A 23,472-nucleotide genomic window follows, 5' to 3' on the forward strand; every position below is an offset into this window, starting at 1 on the left:
GTTCCTCACAGAGATCTGAAGCAAACACTTAACTGTGATAAAAGAAACTGGCGAAGTGGAAGGGCAGGTCCTTAATGACCTATGTCGGAGGAAGTGAAAGGCAAACTGGATCCTCCCAGGAAGAGAGGGACTCCTGCCGTGCGGATACCCAAGTCCAGACCGGCTCCTCCTCCAGACTCGTAGGTGGGCCCTCGTTCTCACGTCCAGCTGTCATCAGCAGCCCCTCAGTGGGTCTCCCAGCCTCCACCTCACCCGTTCACTTTCTGAAAACTGCCCCGTTTGAGGAAGAGATGGGCAATACTTGCTGAGATCTCTGGGATCCCACAGCTTCCCTGGCCCCTTCTCTGCCCAGTGATTCCTACCGTCACTGAGTGAGGCTCCAACACATGGCCTGGGGGGCACTCCTCCACCAGCTCTCACTCTCTGGGCACCATCCCCGCCCAGGTCCTGGTCCAGGCAAAAGCTGCCCAAGGGAAGCTGTCTGTGTGCCCAGAGGCCACTTCCCGGGTCAAGTTGAGGAAGCCTCGGGCAAGCCAGAGGAAACATTTCTCTAGCCTATGCTAATGTGCCCGAAGTAACTGTCAGCACAGCCCCTTCCTGGCTGTCACCTGCCTCTCTGTGCACTTTGTGAGCCGGAACAGCAGAGCATGTGCTGCTGCATTCAGGGTCACAGCCTCACGAGCTCCCCGATCATTGTGCACATGGTGCCCATTCTTGGTCATGGGAAGAGAGGGTCTGACAAATAAACAGACCGCATGACTAGGGTGGCGCAGCCTGAGGGCCATCCCAGGCTCATCAGCATGGTGGCATGTGCACAGTACAGGCCAGCCATTCCCACCTTCACAAAACTCTAACAATTTAGTTCTTTCAAGAGACACAAATTATAAGGGGGAGGAGGCAGATATACATGATCCTGAGAGCAGAGGGGCAAAATGATCACATTACCATGAAACCAAATCACCTGATACATTCAATTCAGCTTAAGAAAACAGGTAAGAATATAGTATATTTTAGGAAGATTTCCACAAGAAATGCTTAAAAAGAGAAAATTATCTCAGTCTCTTAAAGGGTAAAGTTCAGTGCTCGCTTCGGCAGCACATATACTAAAAAGGGTAAAGTTCAATCATCCTGAATGTTTAACATCCTTAATGTTTAAGAAAATGTGTAATATTTTCTTTGTTAATGTTTGCTGGGATAAGTGTGTATGTGTTAGAGCTGAGTGTGTGAATGAAGGAAAAAGTGTTTACAGAGCTGGGTGTGTGTAAGAGAGAAAGTGTGTGTAAAGAAAAGTCTGTGTGAGGGAAAGTGTGTGTGAGAGAGAATGTGTGTGAGGGAAAGTGTATGGGAGAGAAAGTGGGTGTCAGGGAAAAGGTGTGTGTGAGGGAAAGTGTGTGTGAGTGACAGTGTGTGTGAGAGAAAGTGTGAGAGGGAAAGTGTGCATGAGGAAAGTGTGAGAAAGAAAATGTGTTGAGGAAAATTATGTGTGAAAGTGTGTGAGAATGTGTGTGAAAGTGTGAGAGGAAAAATGTGCATCAGGGAAAGTGTGTGTGAGAAAGTGTGTGTGAGGAAAAGTGTCAGGAAAAGTGTGTGTGAGAGAAAAATGTGTGCAAAGGAAAATGTGTGTATGAGGGAAAGTGTGAGAAAATGTGTGTGAGGGAAAATGTGTGTGAGTGAGAAAGTGTGTCAGAGGGAAAGTGTGTGTGAGAGAAAGTGTGTGTTTGTGGGAAAGTGTCAGGGAAAGTGTGTGAGAGGGAAAGTGTGTGAGTGAGAAAGTATGTGTGAAGGAAAGTGTGTAGAGAGAGAATGTGTGTGAAGGAAAATGTGTGTGTGAGGGAAAGGGTAAGTGAGTGAGAAAATGCGTGTGAGGGAAAGTGTGTGTGTGAGTGAGGAAGTGTGTGAGGGAAAGCGTATGAGAGGGGAAAGTGTGTTGGAGGGAAACTGGGAGAGAGAAAGTGTGTGTGAGGGTAAGTGCCTGTGAGGGAAAATATATGTTAATGCCAGTGTGTGACGGCATCTGAAGGTGTGTGTTGGGGGTAGATTGGTGGTGAGTCATGAGAAAATTAGGGGCAAATCCTTAACACAGTTCCTGGGCCTTTGGTTGCCCAGGAAGAGAAGGGAGTAGCCACAGGGTCGGGGAGAATGTCTGCGTAGGCACCTCTGGCCAATTCCGCCTGGGCCTGTTCTCTGTAGGGCGCAACTGACCCGTTCACCGAATCTGGCACGCCATCGGGTGTGCAGAAGTAGGAGGGAAGAAAGCAGACAAGGCAAGTGCCATCACGTTGTTGACGGTAAAGGACTGGTTTCTTCGCTCACGACCGGATTCCCACTTCGACCAGAGGAACACACACAGATTTGGGCGGACTTCAAAACCAGGACCTTCGCCTGTTTACTTGATCCTGAGTCTTACTGTGGCTTAAAGTGCAATTCTTTGCCGACGTACAATAGCGGACTGAGCACGCAGAACCCGTACAAAGCACTTAATCACCATTTTGCTGCACTGTGAATCAGTGTGTTGTTACTGGGCCGATCGCAGGACTGCCTTTGCATTTTAACAACGGAAAATGTTTACGTCTGGAGAAACACTTCAGGGCTCTACTCTTCAAAGGATTTATTTTTCCAATTAACTTTAGGTAAAACTTTATGAGTGTTGGGGGAATTTTAAAGTCTAGACCCTTGTCTCTCACACTGCCAGCAACCCCCATGAGTAAGCATGTCCCTCCTGGCACCCGGCCCACAGGAGATGACCCAGCCGCAGCGCACGGGCTCTCCCTGCAGCCCTCCAGGCCTCACATGTACTGCAGATGAGAAGACAGAGGCTAGGGGTTCACAGGCCTTTCGGTGCCCATCCTGGGGGGGCCAGTCTCAGGGACGTCAGAAAAATGCTTGGATGTTTGGTTCTAAACTGTGCATCAGCTGCAAACGGCCTGCTTCTTCCTCCCAGGGGACAGGTCACATGCTAAATGTCAAAACAAAGGTGATTTCTTCTCACCTGGTGCTGAGCTGAAGGACAAGGCCAGCTGATGAACAGGGCAAGGACACAGCAGGGGCGCCCCGTCCAGGGCCCAGCAGGCTGGAGGCACTGGGCCAAGGCTGGCCTGGCAAAGACTGATCATGGAGGCTTACACTTTCACTCAAGTACAACATCCCTAAAGAGGGTTGAAGGCAGAGCCACAGAGTTGTGGGAGGGGCTGTCGGCAGGCTGGGTGGACCTGGATATCAGGAAGACCGGAGCGTCTGCAGAGGCACCCTGCAGGTACCACTCCTGTCTCCTAGAGAAGGGCGCCCCAAGACGAGAGCCTGCTAGGTAGCCAGATCCCCAAGCAGGCAGCGCACAAATGGGGCTCCGAGACTCTCACCCTGCTCTCCCGGCGTAGTCATGAGCTGGTGGTCAACCCCCTCATGGGATAGAAGGTGCTAGAACATCAAAGGCTCCAGCACAGCCCCTGCAGAGACAACTTCCCTGGAGCCACTCCCAATGATACAGGGGCCCACTGCCCAACCTTGTGGGGGATCCCTCTACGTTTGGGCCCCTACACCCTGAGGACAGTGGGGCAGGTGCAAGAGGACAGGAACACAAGATACTCGGCATGAGGTCTCAGGTGGGGTCAGGAAATGACTGAGCAGCTGTGCTAAGGCAGCACCATCCTCCCTGTCCACCTTTGGCAAGGCTGGGGTGGGTGGCTGGGGTGGGGTGGTGGTCGCTCAGGCCCCTCATCTGGTCTGAGAGCTCATCTTGTCCTGAAGCCCCATGACCAGGTCCCGGGGATACCCCAGATACTGCAGCCTGGGACGGGACTCTGCAGAGGGGGACACAGGGGTGCCCCTCACCCAGGCACTTCTACCCAGAAAGTCAGGGTGGCCTTTAAACCTACCACTGTGGCGTTGCCTCTGGCTAGCTTTCATAAACTAAGTCAGGAGGTACAAGTGGCAGCAGGCACCCCCTGCGGGACTCCAGAGTTGTTCCTACAGCCCCTCCAAACAGGGGCCCCGGGGCTGGAGGCCCACGTCAGGCCTATCCCTGTCCCACTTTCCATCAATAGCCACTTTCTCAGCCCTGTGTGGGCCGGTGTGAAACCCACACTCCCCAGGAGGCTAGCTCTCAGCAGCCGACCTGCTTACAGCCACTCAGGCCCTGTTAATAAGGGCCCTCCTTCCTGAAGGGTGCTGATGGCTATCTCTGGTTTCCTGTGCACACAGACCCAGGAACCACCTTTGAATCAAAGAAATCCTGTCTAGAAAGCCTCGCCTCCTCTGCTCTGCTGATGTGCCAGCCGGTCTGCATCTAGCCCGTCTACACCTGGTCTGTGTATACCTCCATGTGGGTCAGCATTTCCATGTGGCTGACTCTCCACTCACTTCTGGGCCCTTCCTGAGCCCAGGCAGCTGTCTGCCACCCGAGGGCTGGGGCTTCTCTCCTGGACCAGTGCTCCCCAGGCTCTGACCCCTGGGCCACTGCAGCTCACCTCACCCTTCTACAGACACTCCTTGGCCTTCCTAACCCTGGTGAGCCTTTTTTGAAGCTTGGAACCGCTCACTCAGCACTTGGCTGTCCTCTGATTCTGTGTCTCCAAAACTGGAGTCTGCTTCTGGCCTGTACGTCAGGTGGCCTGCCCCGCTGCATTCACGGAGCTGTGCTACATCACGAAATGTGTCTGCAGGATCTTTAGAGGAGACAGATGGGGAATGTTTGGCACAAATCGTTTGGGCTCTAAAACCACACTTCGTTTATGGGGAAAGATCCCTGTGAGGGACACTTGTTCTTCATGATGCTAGACAGAGGAAACACCTGTCTGCATCCCAGCAAAGTACCGAGTTGACATAAAACAGAGCTACCCTTCTGTGGTGGGCTGCCGTTCACGGAATCCCGGCCTCCCTGGGGGATGGCAAGTCCCAGTCCATTGGCGGCAGGCACGGCCATGTGACAACAAGATGGCGACAGTGGCAGATACGGGTTCTGACAGAGGCTCTGCGAGCCAGCTCGTGCTCCAACATGGTACCTTTCCCTCTCCCACAAGTTGGGGACCATCCCAGAGTCGCTGTTCCATGAGGCTGGACCACAGGGTAAAACTGACGTGGTGACCATGGTAGGCGTGTAGCATGAGCAGATCATCACCGTGCTGACCACTGAGACGTGGGGGTCATTGGTTACGCAGCATAACCTGCACATCCTGACCGGCCCTGCCCCTCTCCAGGCAGCCCCCGCGCACACTTTGGTGGGGGTGGCCGCCTCTATCCAGGGGCCCTCCTGGACAAGTGTCTGGTGACACACCTGGAGGGACTTAGCTGTAGTGCATCCTGAGCTGGAGCTGGTCCTCAGCGGCCTCCTGGGGACACCAGGCCCCAAGAGATGGGGATGGAGCAGAAACATCTCCACTCTGCCGGCTTGGTGGCCCCGGGATGGGTGGTGCATTCGGCCTATCTCAGTCTCCACTGCATCTCCAGGAATGTTCCAGGCTGAGAGTGTTCCAGAAGCATCTCAGCTCTGAGCTTCATCATCCATAGCCTTTGCTTTGCCTGGGTGCCAACATTCTCCAGTTTTCAGGGAGAAATGAAAATCCAGAGAATGCCAAGCAAAGTAGCTATTTGAGGGCTCAGGCTTTGGTGCTGCACCCACACACCCGGCCGAAGAGGGACACCCAGAACACAGCTGTTCCAACACAGCCTGGAAAATGTCTTCTCTGAATGTACACACGACTGACCCAACGCAAAACACACGGTCACTTGACTTCAGAAGTTCTAAAGGGGTGTCCACGTTCCGGGGACAATGGGGGCCGAGGGGTCCCGACCAGTGAAAACCCTTAAGATAAGTCTCTGCTGCGGAGTGTCCGGACAGCACCCGTTTGTCATTCTGCGCTCAGAAGCGTGCAGGGGTCCTGCCAGCACAGCCTCCCCCAAGCCTCTGTGTGGGTTGTGGCTGTGGTGCCACCTCCTGCCTTTCCTCCCCCTCAGATGTCCAATCCACTGGGGCAAGGACTTGCCAGGCAGCTTGTGCTCCACCACGTTCTTTTTAAAACTTGTTGGTGGGAATGTGAACTGGTACAGCCACTCTGGAAAACTGTGTGGAGGTTCCTCAAAGAGTTAAAAATAGACCTGCCCTACGACCCAGCAATTGCACTGTTGGGGATTTACCCCAAAGTTACAGATGCAATGAAACGCCGGGACACCTGCACCCCGATGTTTATAGCAGCAATGTCCACAATAGCCAAACTGTGGAAGGAGCCTCGGTGTCCAACGAAAGATGAATGGATAAAGAAGATGTGGTTTATGTATACAATGGAATATTCCTCAGCCATTAGAAATGACAAATACCCACCATTTGCTTCAACGTGGATGGAACTGGAGGGTATTATGCTGAGTGAAGCAAGTCAATCAGAGAAGGACAAACATTATATGTTCTCAGTCATTTGGGGAATATAAATAATAGTGAAAGGGAATATAAGGGAAGGGAGAAGAAATGTGTGGGAAATATCAGAAAGGGAGACAGAACGTAAAGACTGCTAACTCTGGGAAACGAACTAGGGGTGGTAGAAGGGGAAGAGGGCGGGGGGTGGGAGTGAATGGGTGACGGGCTCTGGGGGTTATTCTGTATGTTAGTAAATTGAACACCAATAAAAAATAAATTAAAAAAAAATTCAAATTAGAAAAAAAAAAAAAAACTTGTTGTATGTTCTCCCGCTCGTCCCAGCTTCCCAGACAAGCCGTGTAAGAGCTTGGGACACAGGGATGAACAGTGCGGCTGCTGAAAGGCTGTTCTGAAGGAAGAATCCAGAGCTCCCTCCCCTGCCCTTTGAGTCATCAGTGGGGGCCACTGGGTGGGCCTCCAGGTCCCTGCCTGGGACACAGGGGTGCCAGCCCGTGCTCCCCGCTCACTCTACTTGGGGCCACACATTCCTCGCCCGACGTGGGGCAAGAGCTATCAGGTGGCTGTGAGGACTGAGGGCTGAGCCACCACCCGGGCAACCCGAAGAGGTTTTGTCTTCTGGTAGATGCTCTGTCTACCAGACACACTCAGAATCTTCCACCCGGCTTTCTTAGGAAAAGCTACCTCTTTAGCCTCTAAGCACCAGTAGGAGCACCCAGGATTTCACCTGGAGGTGTGGGGGCATCCTGGGGTCAGCCCAGCTCCTCTGTCTACCTTCTGGTCTCTATGTAACACTCAGGGGTCAGCAAAGCACGACTCCAGTGGTTGGAAAAAAAACGAAAGAAGAATACAAGTTCAGACTGTGGAAATTATATGACACTCACATTTTGGGTGCCCACAAATAAAGTCGCATTGGAACTCGGCCAGCCCTGTTCTACATACTGCTTGTGACTGCTTCTGTGCCACAAACGCAGGGCTGAGCATGGGACTGAGACCGGACAGTCATTCGAAGCCTCTGGGCGTACCATCTGGCCCTTCAAGAAACTCTGTTGACCCTACCTCAAGGAAGGAAGTCCTGCAAGCCAAGGGACATGAGTGGGTGGACAAAGGGAAGCCTCCACTCTCCTTTGCTGTGTGCTGGGGATGGATCTCGGCTCCAGCACAGGGACGTTTCTGGATGAAGGTGCCACAGGACTGAGGGCTTTTGTGACACCACCATTTTTGGATTCAACACTCAAGTTCCCACTAATTGTTCAGGTGCAGCTTTATTCTACATGTGCATTGAGGTGGGCAAAGATCTCAGCCTGCAGCTGAGGGGGCAGCCAGTGTTACTAACTTCTACTCATGGTCAAGTGCTTGAAAAATGTCTAAAAGCCATCATTTTAAGTTCTCATTATCCTTTTTTGCATTTAATAGCCTCACATACAATGAGGGAACTCCTTCCCTTGGGAGCTTTGGAGGTCTTGGAATGCACCTTTCGTGCCAGCACGTGTCAGGTGGTTATGTACCCGGGAAGCTCAAGCACAGCACAGGCTGGGGGTCACATGCTCACTTGGCTGTTACCAGGGCAGAAGCAGCTGCAGACACAAGGTCGCACACCAAGGCTCGCCCTGGCTCGGAGCCCCTCATGCCAGCAGCGGCCAGGAAGTGACTCCACTCTGCTGCTCCCCTGCGATGCAGTCCTGCCCTCAGCAGAGAGGGGAAGAGACCCTCCCAGAGCAGCAGAAGGGAGGTCAGGCAGGAGGGAGGCAGGGCTGGCAGGATGAGACAGCCCCCAGGAGGGGCTGGAGGGGCCTATGTGCAGGGGCCAGCGAAGAGGCAGTGAGCTGCGTCCCGGGGCCCAACGTGAGAACAGGGTCAGGGGGGTTCTGTAAATGTCACCCAGGGTTCTACGCTGGCTGTGGCACCACCGCCCAAGGGCACCCATATTTCTGTACATCCGGTTTCTTCATTTGTAAAACAGAAATGTAATTCATCAATTATTCCATAAAGGTAACACCATTCCACAAGTTCTTAGAAAAACTTCAAAGCTCATTTTTTTAATAGAAACTGACAGTGAAATGTTGGCTTTTGAGACATTTTGGCTGAATTTAGTTCTCTGAAGGTGATTAATAACCAATGTGCAAGAGGGACGTTGACCAATCAGCGCAGATTGGTTTCTTCATGCTGAAACGTGCTTTCAGGTGGAAAAGCGTGTTGTTCACTCCTCACACACAGTGTGGCAAGACCAGAAAAGGTTGTGCCAACCTGAAAATGTCCAGCCCAAGTCCTAATGCCACCAAACCTAACTGTCCCACCGGGTCCTGCGTGGAGCCCCGGTCTGCTGCAGAGCACAAGTGAGCCACGAGGCACAGGCACACAACCCTAACTCCTACTTGTAGTTCTTTAGGGGAATGAGTGACAATAGGCATTTCTCCCCACCTAATGTACCTGGAAAATCCTTCGGTAGGAAAAAAAAGTGCTCTTGAAATGTGTCTGCTCAACCAGATGCGTGGCTCTTCACGTATAGAGAGGAAACCTCATCTATTCCCTCTAAGGTTTGTGTTGTCTAATGTTATTCACTGTGAAATTGAGTCAAACAAGCCATTCAGAAGAGCACGGTGAGTTCCCTGTTGTCTGAGTCCAGCCGCTTTGCCAGCCTTTGTCTGACCTCCCCCACTTTTTACCACACAGGTCCAGCAGAGAAACAACTACTATTCTTGAGGGAGGGCTGAAACTAGTTTTCTGAGTTGTACACCTGACAGCAGCCTCCACCTGTGTCACCGACGACACATGTCCTCTATACTTTCAGATACATCCCACCACAGATAACAGAGGAGAGGCGCAAACCGGGTAGGTGGGAGTGATAGGCTGTGCACCTGCACCACTAGGTGAGAGACGCTACCCTAACATCTCTCTGGAGCATCCTGTGAGAGGGCTCAGCCTCAGCTGTGACCAGAGTCAGGAATCAGCCTGAGTGAGGCACAGACATGCTAGAAAAGTCCCCCTCAGACGTCAGTGTTTCTCAGGCTGAAGGTGGCTTGAAGCTCGCTGGTGCCCAGATCTTCATCTCATTTTAGCCATTAAGGTGAGAGGGCTCCAATGTGGTGTTAATGGAAAACCACACATACACTTTTAAGTGACAAACGATTCCTGTACTTTTCCTAAAGGACTTGGTGATTTAGACAATCTTAGACTGAGCGGGACAGGGGCTGATGGCCGACACTGCTTTAGATTGTTTGGGAATAGGTGCTGGGTCTAGGTGGAAGCACCTTTGTCTCTCCCAGAAGAGGCTGGGGTGAAGCCTTCAAGTTTGCAGAAGTTCTGGCTAGGAAGGCTCCAAGGGACATCTGATGAGGCTGTGCTGGAATGCAGGAAGGCAGATGCACGCGGCAGTTTCATTAAGCACAATTTAAGGTATTTTGGGGGAAAATGCAAACTCTGTGTACATCATGAGAACAACAAAATGTTATTCTAATGAGAAACTCATGACAAATGTGCTTGGAGTGCTAAATCATGCTTTTCACAGTCGCCCTGCCTCAGAAAGTCACGGCTGAGCTGGTTGTATGCAACGTGAACAGGTCCCTGAGGTTCAAACGTGGGCTCAAGAGAGCATCAGAGGAAGGCACACTGGACGGGACAGTTGTGGATCTTGGGTCTAAGGATGAGGCTGGAGCCTGGAGCCCAACCACACCTAGAATGGGTCCAGTGGGTGGCTTACTGACTCTCAGGAATCCAGAATGGAGGGAGACCTTGGAGCACAAAGGACAAACACAGGACAGAGGGAAGGAGGCAGAGGTGCGCTCCGGGAATACACTGACAAGAGGCATGACTGTTGGCAGTGGCCTGGCTCAGTGCACAGGAGCCTGGAGCTGGCAAAGCCCTCACCAGGGGGCCAGTGCATGAGGACAGGGTGTATCCATGCCTGCTCTGTAGGCACCAGTGGGTTCCACACGACAATGCTAGTGGCTCACTGGGGGCTGTGTAGTCTGCACGTCTGCACAGTCTGGCTTGGAAGTACTCAGTGGGACTTACAGCACCCCACCCCCACCCCCAGTCTACGAGCATCCTCCATCCACAGCAGGGACCTACCCCTGTTGTTTAGACCACTGTCTCCAGGAGTCAGTGACACCTAAGTCAGGCTGGTGACCCCATCAGGGGCTTCCCAGACAATGGGAGTTTTCACCTGTGGTCCTGGCATTACCTCTCTTTTCTCCCTCAAAGTGTTCCAATTTGGACAATAAGTGATATGGCCAGCCATTGGTCCTAATGAATCAATCCTTTGTTTCTCCTGTCTCCTCCCTCCTTGTCTGCGCTCTTTCTTATTAGAAGCTGCTCACAGAGGCATCCACTGTTCTCTACACACTAAACACCAAAGTGCATTCACTGAATACCTACTGTGCGCTAAGCACCATGAAGGATATGAAGATTAATGTCTTGGGTTCACAGCCTAGCAGGGGCTGTTAGACAAGAAAACGGTAATGGTTGGTGGGGGGAATAATATTACAGGAGGGGAAAAGAGCACCTTTTGTATGCTTAATTATACATCCTACAATGACAACATGAGGGACACTGACACATGGGTTCTAGTGTCAGGCACTACTGAAACGTTTTATATGAACTAACCTCACACAGACCTTCTATTGACTATTTTTCTCTAGTCAGCTAGTTAGCTACATTTTGAAGTCTTAAAAATTAGATTTAAATTTCTGCCGATTTCCTACCAATTTTGTATTTTTACCTTAAATGCAAACTTTTTTCTTAAAAAGGTCATTTCTAATTGTAAAAGTTACAGTCTTAAGATTCCTAAGTTACATTTTTAAAAGTTACATTCTTGTACAATATAATGACATTTAAAAGCAGAGTTATAGGGTAGCCCAGGTGGCTCAGCAGTTTAGTGCTGCCTTCGGCCCAGGGCCTGATCCTGGAGACCCGGGATCAAGTCCCACATCAGACTCTCTGCATGGAGCCTGCTTCTCCCTCTGCCTGTGTCTCTGCCTCTCTCTCTCTGTGTTTCTCATGAATGAATGAATGAATGAATGAATGAATAAATAAATAAATAAATCTTTTAAAAAAATAAATAAAAGCAGAGTTATAAAACTCATTCCAAATCCTCAAAACAAATACTAGAAAACTAAATTTAACAGCATTATTTAAAGGATTATTCACCATGACCAAGTGGAATTTATCCCAGGAATGCAACAGTTAATCAGTGTAAAACATGACATTAATAAAGCAAAGGAAAAGCCCATGATCATCTCAAATAATACAGAAAAAGCATATGACAACATCCAATATCCTTTCATGATCAAAGCATCTAGAAAACTAGGAATAGAGAAGACTTTTCTCAACATGATAAATGGCACTTATAAAAATCTACAGCTAACTTCATACTTAATGGTGAAAAACTAAAAGCTTTTCCCTTAAGATCAAAATCAAGGCAAGGCTGCCCCCTTTCTCCACTGCTATACAATTCTGCCCTAGAAGTTCTAGCCAGAGCAGTTAGTCAAGAAAAAGAAATTAAAGGAATGCAAATTAGAAATAAGTAAAATGATCTCTATTTGTCAATGACATGATCTTATATGTAGCAAATCCAGAAAAAGCTACCTAAAGCTAATAGATGAGTTCAGCAAAATTTCAGGGTACAAGAGTAACAGGCAAAATCAGTTGTGTTTCTATATATTGGTAATGAACAATCCAAAAAGGAAATTAATAATTCTATTATATAACAGCATCCAGAAGGAATAAAATACCTAAGATTCATTCTTTTTATTATTTATTTTTCATCATGAAAAGTCTTTTTTTTTTTTTTTAATGAAAAGTCTTTAATCCCTATTCTCTACCTCCTCCATCTCCCCATGCACTCCCCATCCACTTCCTCTCTGGCAGCCATCAGTTTGTTGATGGTTTGTCTTGCTCTCTTTTTTTTTTCCCTTTGCTCATTTGTTGTTTCTTAAGTTCCATATATGAGTGAAATCACATGGTATTTGTGTTTCTCTAACTTATTTATTTTGCCTAGTGTTATTCTCTCTAGCTCCTTCCACTGCATTGCTCATTCCATGGCTCCTTGTCATTGCAAATGGCAAGATTTCATTTTCTTCTATGGCTGAATAATATTCCATTGTATATATATATATGTCACCTCTACATTATCCATTCCTCAAATGATGGACATTTGGGCTGCTTCCATAGTTTGGTTATTGTAAATGATACTGCAATAAACAGAGCGGTGCTTGTCTCCCTTTGAATTAACATTCTCACTTTGGTGGGTAAATATCCAGTATTGCAATTACTGGATTGTAGGGTAGTTCTATTTTTAGTTTTTTGAGGAACCTCCATAGTGTTTTTCAGAGTAGCTGCACCAGTTTGCACTCCCACCATCAATGCATAAAGGCTCCCCTTTCTCACATCCTTGCCAACACTTGTTGTTTCTTATGTTATTGATCTCAGCCCTCCTGGCAAGTGTGAGGTGGGATCTCATTGTGGTTCTGGTCTGCATTTCTCTGATGAGGAATGATGTTGAGCATCTTTTCACGTGTCTGTTGGCCATCTGGATATCTTCTTTGTAGACACGTCTGTTCGTGTCTTCTGCCCATTGTAATCAGATTATTTGTTTTTTGGGTGTTGAGCTGTATAACTTCCTTATGTATTTTGAGTACTAGCCCTTTGTTGCATATGACATTTGCAAGTATTTTCTCCCATTCTGCAGGTTACCTTTCAGTTTTGCGGATTGTTTCCTTTGCTACACAGAAACTTCTTATTTTGATGGAGTCCCAATAGTTTATTTTTGGTTTTATTTCCCTTGCCTCAGCAGACACATCTAGAAACAGGTTGTTATGGTAGAACAGAGAAATTACAGACTGTGCTCTTTTCTAGAATTTTTATGGTTTCAGGTCTCACATCTAGGTCTCTCATCCATTCTGAGTTTATTTTTGTGTATGGTGTAAGAAAGTGGTCCAGTTTCATTCTTTTGCATGTTGCTCTCTAGTTTTCTCAACACCAGTTGTTGAAGAGATGGTCTTTTTCCCATTGGATATTCATTCCTTCTTTGTTGAAGATTAATTGACCATATTATTGTGGGCTTATTTCTGGGTTTTCTGTTCCATTCCACTGACCTATGTATCCATTTTTACGCCAGTACCATAGTTACTACTGCTTTGTAATATAACTTGAAATCTAGAATTATGATTTCCCTGAATTTTTTTTTTCAACATTGCTTTGGCTACTCAGTTCTTTGTGGTTCCATTCAAATTTTAGGATTGTTTATTCTAATTCTGTGAAAAATGCTGTTGGTATTCTGATAAGGATTGCATTAAATCTGTAGATCGCTTTGGGTAGTATAGACATTTTACAATATTTATTCTTCCAATCCATGAGCAAAGGATGTCTTTCCATTTCTTTGTGTCACCTTCAATTTCTTTCATCAGTGTTTGATAGTTTTCAGAATACAGGTCTTTCACCTCTTTGATTAAGTGAATTCCTAGGTATTTTATTTTTGGTGCAATTGCAAATGGGATTATTTTCTTAATTTCACCTTTTTTAAAGATTTTTTTTTTTTTTTAATTTATGAGACACACAGAGAGAGAGAGAGAGAGAGAGAGAGAGAAGCAGAGACAGGCAAAGGGAGAAGCAGGCTCCATGCAGGGAGCCTGATGCAGGACTCAATCCCAGGACTCTAGGATCATGACCTGAGCTGAAGGCAGAACGCTCAACCGCTGAGCCACCCTTTCTGCTGCTTCATTATTAGTGTATAAAAGTGCAACACATTTCTATACATTGATTTTGTATCCTGCGACCTTACTGAATTCATTTATCAGTAGTAGTCATTTTTTGGTGGAGTCTTTATGGTTACTATATATAGTATCAGGTCTTCTGCAAATAATGAGAGTTTTACATAGTCCTTACCAGTTTGGATGCCTTTTATTTCTTTATGTTCTCTGACTGCTGTGGCTAGAACTTCAAGTACTATGTTGAATAACAGTGGTGAGTGTTACCTAGGATACATATAACAAAGGAAATGAAAGATGAACACAGAAAACTACAAAACACTGCTGGGAGAAATTACAGACACCTAAATAAATGAAAAAAACATCCTAGGTTTACAGTTTGGAAAACTTAACATTAAGATGTCAATATTATTCTAAAGTAATCTACAAACTCAATGCAAGCTCTCTCAAAATTGCAATGGCTTTTTTTTTCCAGAAATGGAAAAGACAATCCTCAAATTCATATGGAATTGCGATGGGCCCTGAACAGCCAAAACAATCCTGAATGAACAGAACAAAATTGGAGGACTCAAAGTTCCTGATTTCAAAACCCACTACAAAGCTGCAGTAGTCAAAGCAGTGTGATTCTGTCATAAAGACAGATACACAGACCAACAAGAAAGGATTAAAGATCCAGAAATAAACCTAAACAACTACAGTCAATTGGCTTTCAACTCGGGTTCCAAGACTATTCAATAAAGAAAAATAATTTCTTCAACAATGGTGCTGGAAAAAGTGGATATCCTATACAAAAAATAAAATTGGCTCCCTGTCTCACACCATACACAAAAATTAACTAAATTGGATCAACGAACTGAATAATATAATAAAGAACTAATATAATAAAACTCTTAGAAGAAAACATAAAGGGAAATCTTCATGATCTTGCAGATGGCAATGGTTTCTCAGATATGATAGCAAAAGCATGAACAACAAAAGAAAAAATATATAAATTGAACTTTATTAAAAATAAAAATCTTAAAATAAATAAATAAATAAATAAATAAATAAATAAATAAATAAATAAAAATCTTGTGCACTATACACTATCAAGAAAGTAAAAGGACAACCAACAGATGGAACAAAACAATTTGGTGGTTTTTCAAAGAGTTAAACATAGATTTACCACATGAACATGAAATTCTTCCCCTAGGTATGTACTCAAAGAAATGAAAATATTGTACACATTAAAACTTGTAAACACATGCTCACAGCAGCACTATTTGCAAAAGCCAAAAGACAGAAACAGTATAAATGTCCATCAACAGATAAATGGAAACACAAATTGTACTATATCCATACAATGGAATAATATTCGGCCTTAAAAAGGAAGAAATTTCTGACATATGCTACAACACGGATAAAGTCTTAAGGACTTTATGTTAAGTTAAATAAGCCAATCACAAAAGGACAAATACTACACAATTCTAACTATATGAGGTCCTTAGCACAGTCACAACCATGAGGACAGAATGTAAAATGTTGGCAGCTAGGGGCTGGGGGTTGGGGGGAGAATAGGAGTCACTGTTTAATAGTGACAGAGTTTCAGAGTCACAGGACAGAAGGGGTTGTGATGATGTTTGGTTTGTATGTATAAAGTGTATGTTATATATATTTCAATACAACAAGGAAGTCACACACAGTATGGTTCCATTTATGTGGAATATTCAGAGTCCGTAAATCCATTGAGACAGAGGGCACACTAGTGGTTCCAGGGGCTGGCAGAGGGTGGAATGGGGAGGAACTGTTACATGAATGTGGGGCTTTATTTCAGGGTAAAAGAGATGTTTTGGAACTAGGCAGAGGTAGTGGCTGCACAACACTGGGAATGTATTAAATGCCACTGAAATGTTTGCTTTGAAACCGTTTATTGTAGGGGTGCCTGGGTGGCTCGGTGGTTGAGCATCTGCCTTCGGCTGTGGCCGTGATCCTGGGGTCCTGGGATCGAGTCCTGCATCAGGCTCCCCACGGGGAGTCTGCTTCTTATCTACCTTCTCTCTGTGTCTCTCATGAATATATAAATAAAATCTTTTTTTTTAAAAGAAACTTAAAAAAAAAAGAAAAAAAAGAAACTGTTTATGCTATGTGAATTTCATCTAAAAATACTATTTAAAAAATTAGTTCCAGGGGTGCCTGGGTGGCTCAGTCTAAGTATCTGACTCTTGGTTTTGGTTTGGGTCATGGTCTCAGCTTGGGTCATGGTCTCAAGGTTGTGGGATTGAGCCCCACCTCAGGCTCTGTGCCCCACGAGTAGTCTGCTGGAGATTCTCCACTTCTGCTTGTGCTCTCATGCTCTTTCTCGCTCTCTCAAAAAAAGGAATAAATCTTAAAAAAAAAAAAAGGTTCCAGAACTTTTCAGAAACTGTGCTAGTATCTGTTTCCCTCATTTGCTACTCTTGCCCTACCCTCCCAGCTCTCCCATGTGGTTTCAGGAGAGGTTATATTCTGACCCCATCGCTGGGTTGGGTCTCTGAAGGTCACAGTCTCTGAACACACAAATATCAGTTTGAGAACTAAATGCTCACTCTGTTACCTAGTGCGGTGCTCTAGGCTGACTGAATCCCAATGATGTGTTCTTTAGTCTCTCTGAATAATCCATAAGGAAAGCTATGGAACCCTTGAACTCAAGTGGAGTCCGTGGCCTATTGATTTGGCACTTCTACAAAAATTTCTTTAAAAAATACCCAATTATATTGTTAAAACAGTATATAATTATAATTGTAATTCCTCTTCCTGGTGCCAAAATACCCTGAAGATAACTTCACTGGATATTTTTCCTTAAGTGATTTGTATATAATTATAATTGTAACTCCTCTTCCTGGCGCCAAAATACCCTGAAGATAACTTCACTGGATATTTTTCCTTAAGTGATTTGGGGAAAAAAGCCAACAAAACAAAACAAAAAACCTCAATCCTTTTTATCTCTTACTTGCAGGAAAACCTTTCTCCCTCTCTGTCATAGAATCACAAAGTAATAGCTAACATTTATTGAGCACTTACTATATCCCAGATGCTTCCTTTTAAAAGACTTTTTTATTTGAGGGAAAGAGAGAGAGCATGAGCGAGCACAAGTGCGGGTGAGGGGTGAGGGAGGAACAGAGGGAGAGGGACAAGCAGGCTTCTTGCTGAGAGGGGAGCCTGACTCGGGGCTGGATCCCAGAACCTGGATCATGACCTGAGTTGAAGGCAGACGCTTCACTGACTGAGCCACCCAGGCGCCCCTAACCAGACACTGTTTTAAGCACATTATTATAGCATTATCATCCCTATTCTGTGGGCTTGTCTGCCCACTCACTCAGTGGGGAAACCAGGATTGGAACTCTGGCTGCAGAGCATGCATCCCCAACCAATGAACCCTCAGCCATGGTGCCTATGTCTCATCCTAGCAAGAGACAGAGCCAAAGAGATCCCAGAGTCCCTCCGCATTCTTCACTCTGCAGGCAAAAGCACCTTATGATTCCCCAACTGGGCAGTGAAGGGATGGGTCAACCTTCTCCAGCCTGTCCTTTCCATTCATTTAAAGTTAATTCAGGCATCTCTTCTGCTCTGTGCACCACTGTCCCCACCCCAAGACACACACACACACAGCACCTTCACTACCTCACACGGGATCTGGTCAAGCCTTTCCCTATAACTGTCTTGGACCTGCTTTAACTATATCACACGTAGATGAACAAGGTTTCCCAGATGCAACTGTAATCCAACTGCTCCCATCTGAGGATGTTGTTTTTGTTCTTGAAAGTCACAGGCAGTGATGTCAGCTTGGATCAGGTGGGAAGCAGTAGACCGGCATCCCACAGGGCAGGCACTGCATCTGTGAGGCCCACAGAAGGTCAGGGCTGGGCAGGGGAATGAAAATGAGTTTTGAAAGAGGGGGAGGGTAACCATCATGTGACAAGTATTTGCCGAGTTATGCCATGTACTAAGTTATAAGCACTACAGAAGACAGGCATTCGGCAAAGATCAAGCACGAGGTGATACTGGCTCAGACTCTCCCATGGAAGCCCTCTCATGGCAAAGCCAAGCAGGAAATGGGTTGCGGGTGTGTGGTTGTAGAGGAGGTCCAGGCAGGATGACCAGGGGAGCTTTCTGAGGATGATGCGTAGCAGGGTTGGGGGTCTCTCGGTTGGGGAGCTGCAGACAGGTGGTATTTCTTTGGGGGAAGTGCACATACTTCCTACCTCAGTGACCTGAACAACTCTGGTGCAGAACTTCAAATTAATTCATGTCCCAGATTGCTGTAGGCATTAGATTTAATCCCTGTTTTCAGGTCGTAGAAACATAAGATGTCTTAAAGTCATGTAAAAGAAATTTACCACAAAGTATCTTTTGCACGGTATGATTTTCTCAATGTTGGGGAAAATTCTGTAAGGTCAGACACTCGTCTGACAGTATCTGAAAGCTCTCTAAGAATTTCGGCCTAGCTGTGAACTGAGGAGCCTAGAAACACCTGGCAAGGCATTCTAGCTCTCAGTACAGAAGTCTTCAATTTAGGGGCACTGAATGATGAGCCAGGTTACCTTCCAGGAAGCGTCTACACATCCGTCTTTAAAGTGAACCCATATGGTACTCTGAGGTAGGAAGGCCATGTCTTATTCCCATAAATGAACAGACTGAAGCTCAGAGAGGCTGAACTATAAAGCCAAAGGGCCACAGATAATAGAGGGTAGATGTGGGTGCACATCAAATTTCCAAGATCCCAGGTCTGTCCCCCAGGCTCCACGTCAGGGTCCAGAGCCTCTTTCTCATGCCACGGGCACCTACCGTCCACAGCCCTTGTAGGGTAGATGGCTGTGGCAGGATGCCTTCTTATCATAGGACTGCAGATTCTCAAGGTGCCTTAGGATCAACACATACAGGACAGGATATGCCACCTCTCCGCCCACGCCTCTGCCCCCCACCTTCTCAGGAGTGTCAGTTGGGCCCTTAGGTCAGACCCACCTGGGCTCACTCTTATCTGCTGGATCAGTGAGCACCTGGGATAGACGGATGGAGGGATAGAGGAGAGGAGGCTGCCAGAACTGACTGATCCTGAGTAGGGCTTCACTGCTGCAGGGCACAGCTGCGTGGACAGACAAACCACTGCTTCAGGGCTGCTTCTTGGCTGTGAAATGGGTAACCAGCAGGTTCTGAGGAAGGAGGGAAGTGGTGGCATGTGAACTGGGCTTGAATTATTCTCACCAAAAACGCTGAGATCTGGGAATCTGGGGTTTCCTGTGTTTGGTTGGATGATACAACCAGTGAATACACACCTCAGAGAGCCTCGGGGCAAATTCAGGGCCGATTTTATTTCCTTAGACAGGCATTTTTGGGATGCTTCACAAGTAATATAGCATTCACTGGAGACCACCCAGGATCGCCACAGACACAAAGGCCCATGGTTCACAAAGGCCATTTCAGACCAGGCCCACACAAATGGCATAGAATGATGAAGGCTGTCCTGACAATCACAGGTTGGCTGGTACCCAGGGCCAGCCGCCCACTAGAAAGCTCAGGGCTGTCCTCTCCGGGCCCACCTGGCCACCCACTTGTCCCCTAAAGCACAGTGAGGTTAAAATGTAGTGCTGCCTCAGAATCAGAAGTGGGTTTATTACCTCAGTGTCAGACGCCCAGCGCAGCCAACACAGATACCATCCCACCGTGGATGGAAACCTGTTGCTGTACAGGATCTCAGAGTCTGAGTGTATTTTCACGGAGACCAAAGAGTGACATCTCGAGGTCCTTCCGCCCCCAGAGATCCCGGGGCCTCCCAAGCGGGTTCCAGGAAGCCAGACCTCAGTAGGAGCACTCTGAAATCTGCACCTGACGCGGAGAACCTCCTCCAGGGGCTCCCAGCCCTGCCCAGAGCTCAGCTCGGGTTAGGGTGAGCAGCAGAGTCGTAAGCTATTCATTATGCACAGTTTCAACTACATTTAACTTAATTTTTTAATTATAGGTTTTCATTCTTAATTAGACACCTGAAAGTACCAACTGAACTCTTGAAGTTAAAGTGCTGCTGGTAACAGGAGCAGAGCGTAGTTATTACACCCAAAGCTCTGTAATCCAGCTTCGCAGGAGGAAGAGGAGACAGACAACACTCTCCTGCCTTTCCCACGAGGAGACCAGAGCCGCGTCTAGCCACCTCCCCGCCCTGAAAGGACGCTGCTGTCCCCCAGGCCCCGTCCTCCCCGCCGCCGACCCAGCTCCGACGTAAAAGTCAACCCGGCCGTGCGCTCGCGTCCCAGCCGCCCGAGTGAGCGGCGCCCCCTGGGCCGGTGCCCGCGGCCGCGGCGGGAGAGGAAGCCGGGGGCGCAGCAGCCCCCCTACAGGTGCGCTCCCTCCACACCCGCCCCTGCACCCCTCGGCCGCGCGAACGCAGAGCCGGCTCACCCGGCTCCTCCGCCTGAGGCCCAGGGGCGCTAAACTGGTCTCTAAGCGACTCCCCTCCCGCAGCGCCGGCCCTCGGGAGCCCTCCCCGCCGCCCCTACCTTGCCGCCGCCGGAGCCTTTGTGCGCGGCGCTGAGAGCCATGCTGGCGCCGCCTTTGTCCCACCTCGGAGGGAACGTTCCCGTGAAGGACACTGCCCGGCGCCTCCCTCCCGGCGCCCCGCCCGCCCGCCGGAGCCTCCCCCGCGGGGCGGACCCCTGCCCCGGAGAGCGCCCCTCCTCTGCGGGGGACAGACCCCTCCCCGCCGGGCGGACCTCCTCCCCCTGCAGATCCCCTGCCCCGGGGGAGCGCCTCCCCCTGCAGACCCCCCGCCCCGGGGGAGCCCCTCCCCCTGCAGACCTCCTCCCCGCGGGGCGGACCCCTCCCCCTTCAGACCCCCTGCCCCGGGGGAGCCCCTCCCCTGCAGACCTCCTCCCCGCGGGGCGGACCCCCTCCCCCTGCAGACCCCCTCCCCGCGGGGCGGACCCCCTCCCCCTGCAGACCTCCTCCCCGCGGGGCGGACCCCCTCCCCCTGCAGACCTCCTCCCCGCGGGGCGGACCCCCTCCCCCTGCAGACCTCCTCCCCGCGGGGCGGACCCCTCCCCCTTAAGACCCCCTGCCCCGGGGGAGCCCCTCCCCTGCAGACCTCCTCCCCGCGGGGCGGACCCCCTCCCCCTGCAGACCTCCTCCCCGTGGGGCGGACCCCCTCCCCCTGCAGACCTCCTCCCCGCGGGGCGGACCCCCTCCCCCTGCAGACCTCCTCCCCGCGGGGCGGACCCCCTCCCCCTGCAGACCTCCTCCCCGCGGGGCGGACCCCCTCCCCCTGCAGACCTCCTCCCCGCGGGGCGGACCCCCTCCCCCTGCAGACCTCCTCCCCGCGGGGCGGACCCCCTCCCCCTGCAGACCTCCTCCCCGCGGGGCGGACCCCCTCCCCCTGCAGACCCCTCCCGGCGGGGCAGACCCCCTCCACCCTCATTGTGGGGCAGACGAGCTGGGAAGACTGCGGGGCGGAGGCGCAGCTCTCACCTCCCGCAGGCGCACCAGCGCGCAGGTGCCCTCACCTGGGCGGTAGTGGGGGCCGGGAGCGCTGGGCTCCTCCCCGCGAGGCAGGGGGGCGTGGTAGTGGGGCGTTTGCTTTTACTTTTGTTCTCAGGAAGCCTCGAAGAAGCCTCGGGACCTAGGATTGCATTCTCAGACCAGTGGCTGGGGAGCTGATTTTGATTCCAATTTCTGGACCCTGATTTCTGCTCGGGAAGACCTTCCGATATTGAGTTCCCCAGTGTAAAGAGATTTGTACCTGATTTACACTGGCGTGAGTGGACTAGCTCTCTCTTCCCGTCCAAGTGAGCATATTGGCTGATGGGATACCAGGAGAATCTCCCTGGGGGGCGGGGGATGTCTAACAGAGAGACCCGCCCAAGGGTCTCTCACCTTGCACTGTGTCCTGACTAGAAATATGGGCACTTTGCCATACCACCCAGTGCAGATCAAATGTGCTCATTTAGGGATAAAGTTGAGGTGCACAGATAAATAACCAGCTCTGGAGCACAAAGTCTCCTGGCCACAGGTCACAGAATGAATCAAGTTGAAGGAGGCTGGGATGGGTTGCCCTCCCTTAACCATCACACTGACTTCTTTGAGTTGTTCTGATTATTCCTTGACTCACTCATCCACTCTGCTTCCTGAAACCTCCAGCCCTGTTTCAGTGCTTGGGCACCTGGGTGTTCTTCAGTCCCTGAAGCCCTCCCCGCCCCCCCCACCCCCACCATCCCTGCCTCATCCTCCTCTCACTTCCTCTCCCTGCAGGAGTCCTGCCCATGCTGCTGCAGGAATAGGAGCCCTTCTTTATAAACCCACGTGGTCCCAAAGCACCTGCCAGGACAGAACTTGGAAATGTTGGCATGCCTCCAGAGCAGGAAGCTTTGTTCCTGATCAGCTCCTCCAGGATCCAGAGGCTGACCTCAGAAGGGAGTCAGCAGTGTCCTGGATACCTGGTCAGGGTGCAGCCCTGGAATCTCACTCTCATTGGAGACTTTGGAGCCTGCAGGTGTGCCACACCTCTTGTACCTGCACAGGAACAGCCAGTTTTTAAGAATCTGGGTCCTTCTTTGTTGTGTATCCATAGAGTCAAATGTGTTTTCTAAGTTTTCCCCAAAATTTGGACTATTGAGATGGCTTGATTTATTCCAAAAGTACTCATGAATCACTGACTTTTGGCCTGTCACTGCATGGCCCAGTCAGGCCCCTGGGGGGCTGACATTCCAATGGAGGGAGCCAAACAATAAACCAATGAACAGAGAATAGAACTCAATAAAGCAGATGGTCCAGGCAAAGAAGACTATACAAGGAACAGAAGACTGTTCTGTGGGATCTGCTTGTTACTTCCATGTGTGCAAAGGCCCTAGGGTGGGAATGGTTCTGGTGTGCTTGGAGAAGGCTTTATACCTGGGAGCATGGTGAAGGAGAGCAGATGCAAAGCAACTGAGATTGGAAACGCTGCAGGAATAAATAGGTCATGGTGATGAGCTTTGTTTTACTCTGAGTGTTGTGAGAAACCACTGTGGAGAGAGTTTGGGAAGGAAATGAGGTTATCTGATTTACATTCCAAACATGTCACCCTGGCTACAGTGTGGAGACCACAGCTGAAAGGGAGACCTATCAGGAAACAACTGCCACAGTCTCATTGAGAGTGATGGCTGGGTTGAGGTGGGAGCCACTGAGATTGTGAGAAGTGTCCACAGTGATAGTAGAGAAAGCTGAGAGAACCCACTGTGCTGGATCCCTGGAGAATCAGGGAAAGAACAGCGGGGAGGACCACGGCCCCCGCTAGCATACTCTCCCGCATGTAAAAGCCGGAAACTGCGAAACTATGTGTCTCAGATCCCTTGCATCTGAGGGGAGATGTGCCTGGTTTTGCTAATACATGCACCACATAAAATGTGGAAGGAACCACAGGGAGTA

At 49.1% G+C, this 23,472-nt stretch overlaps 1 protein-coding gene across 1 annotated transcript in view; it reads right to left on the reverse strand.

Moving 5' to 3' along the window:
- PLEKHG4B (pleckstrin homology and RhoGEF domain containing G4B) overlaps positions 1-20,685 on the reverse strand; it is a 70,148-nt gene extending 49,463 nt beyond the window's left edge. Inside the window, exon 1 of the mRNA XM_077879690.1 lies at positions 20,574-20,685. Coding sequence (XP_077735816.1) covers positions 20,574-20,615 — 42 coding nt within the window. The 5' untranslated portion in view covers positions 20,616-20,685. The remainder of the gene's footprint in view (positions 1-20,573) is intronic.
- Positions 20,686-23,472: the final 2,787 nt, after the last annotated feature.

Source organism: Canis aureus, chromosome 31, assembly GCF_053574225.1.
Source record: "Canis aureus isolate CA01 chromosome 31, VMU_Caureus_v.1.0, whole genome shotgun sequence".
Lineage (NCBI taxonomy): Eukaryota > Metazoa > Chordata > Mammalia > Carnivora > Canidae > Canis > Canis aureus.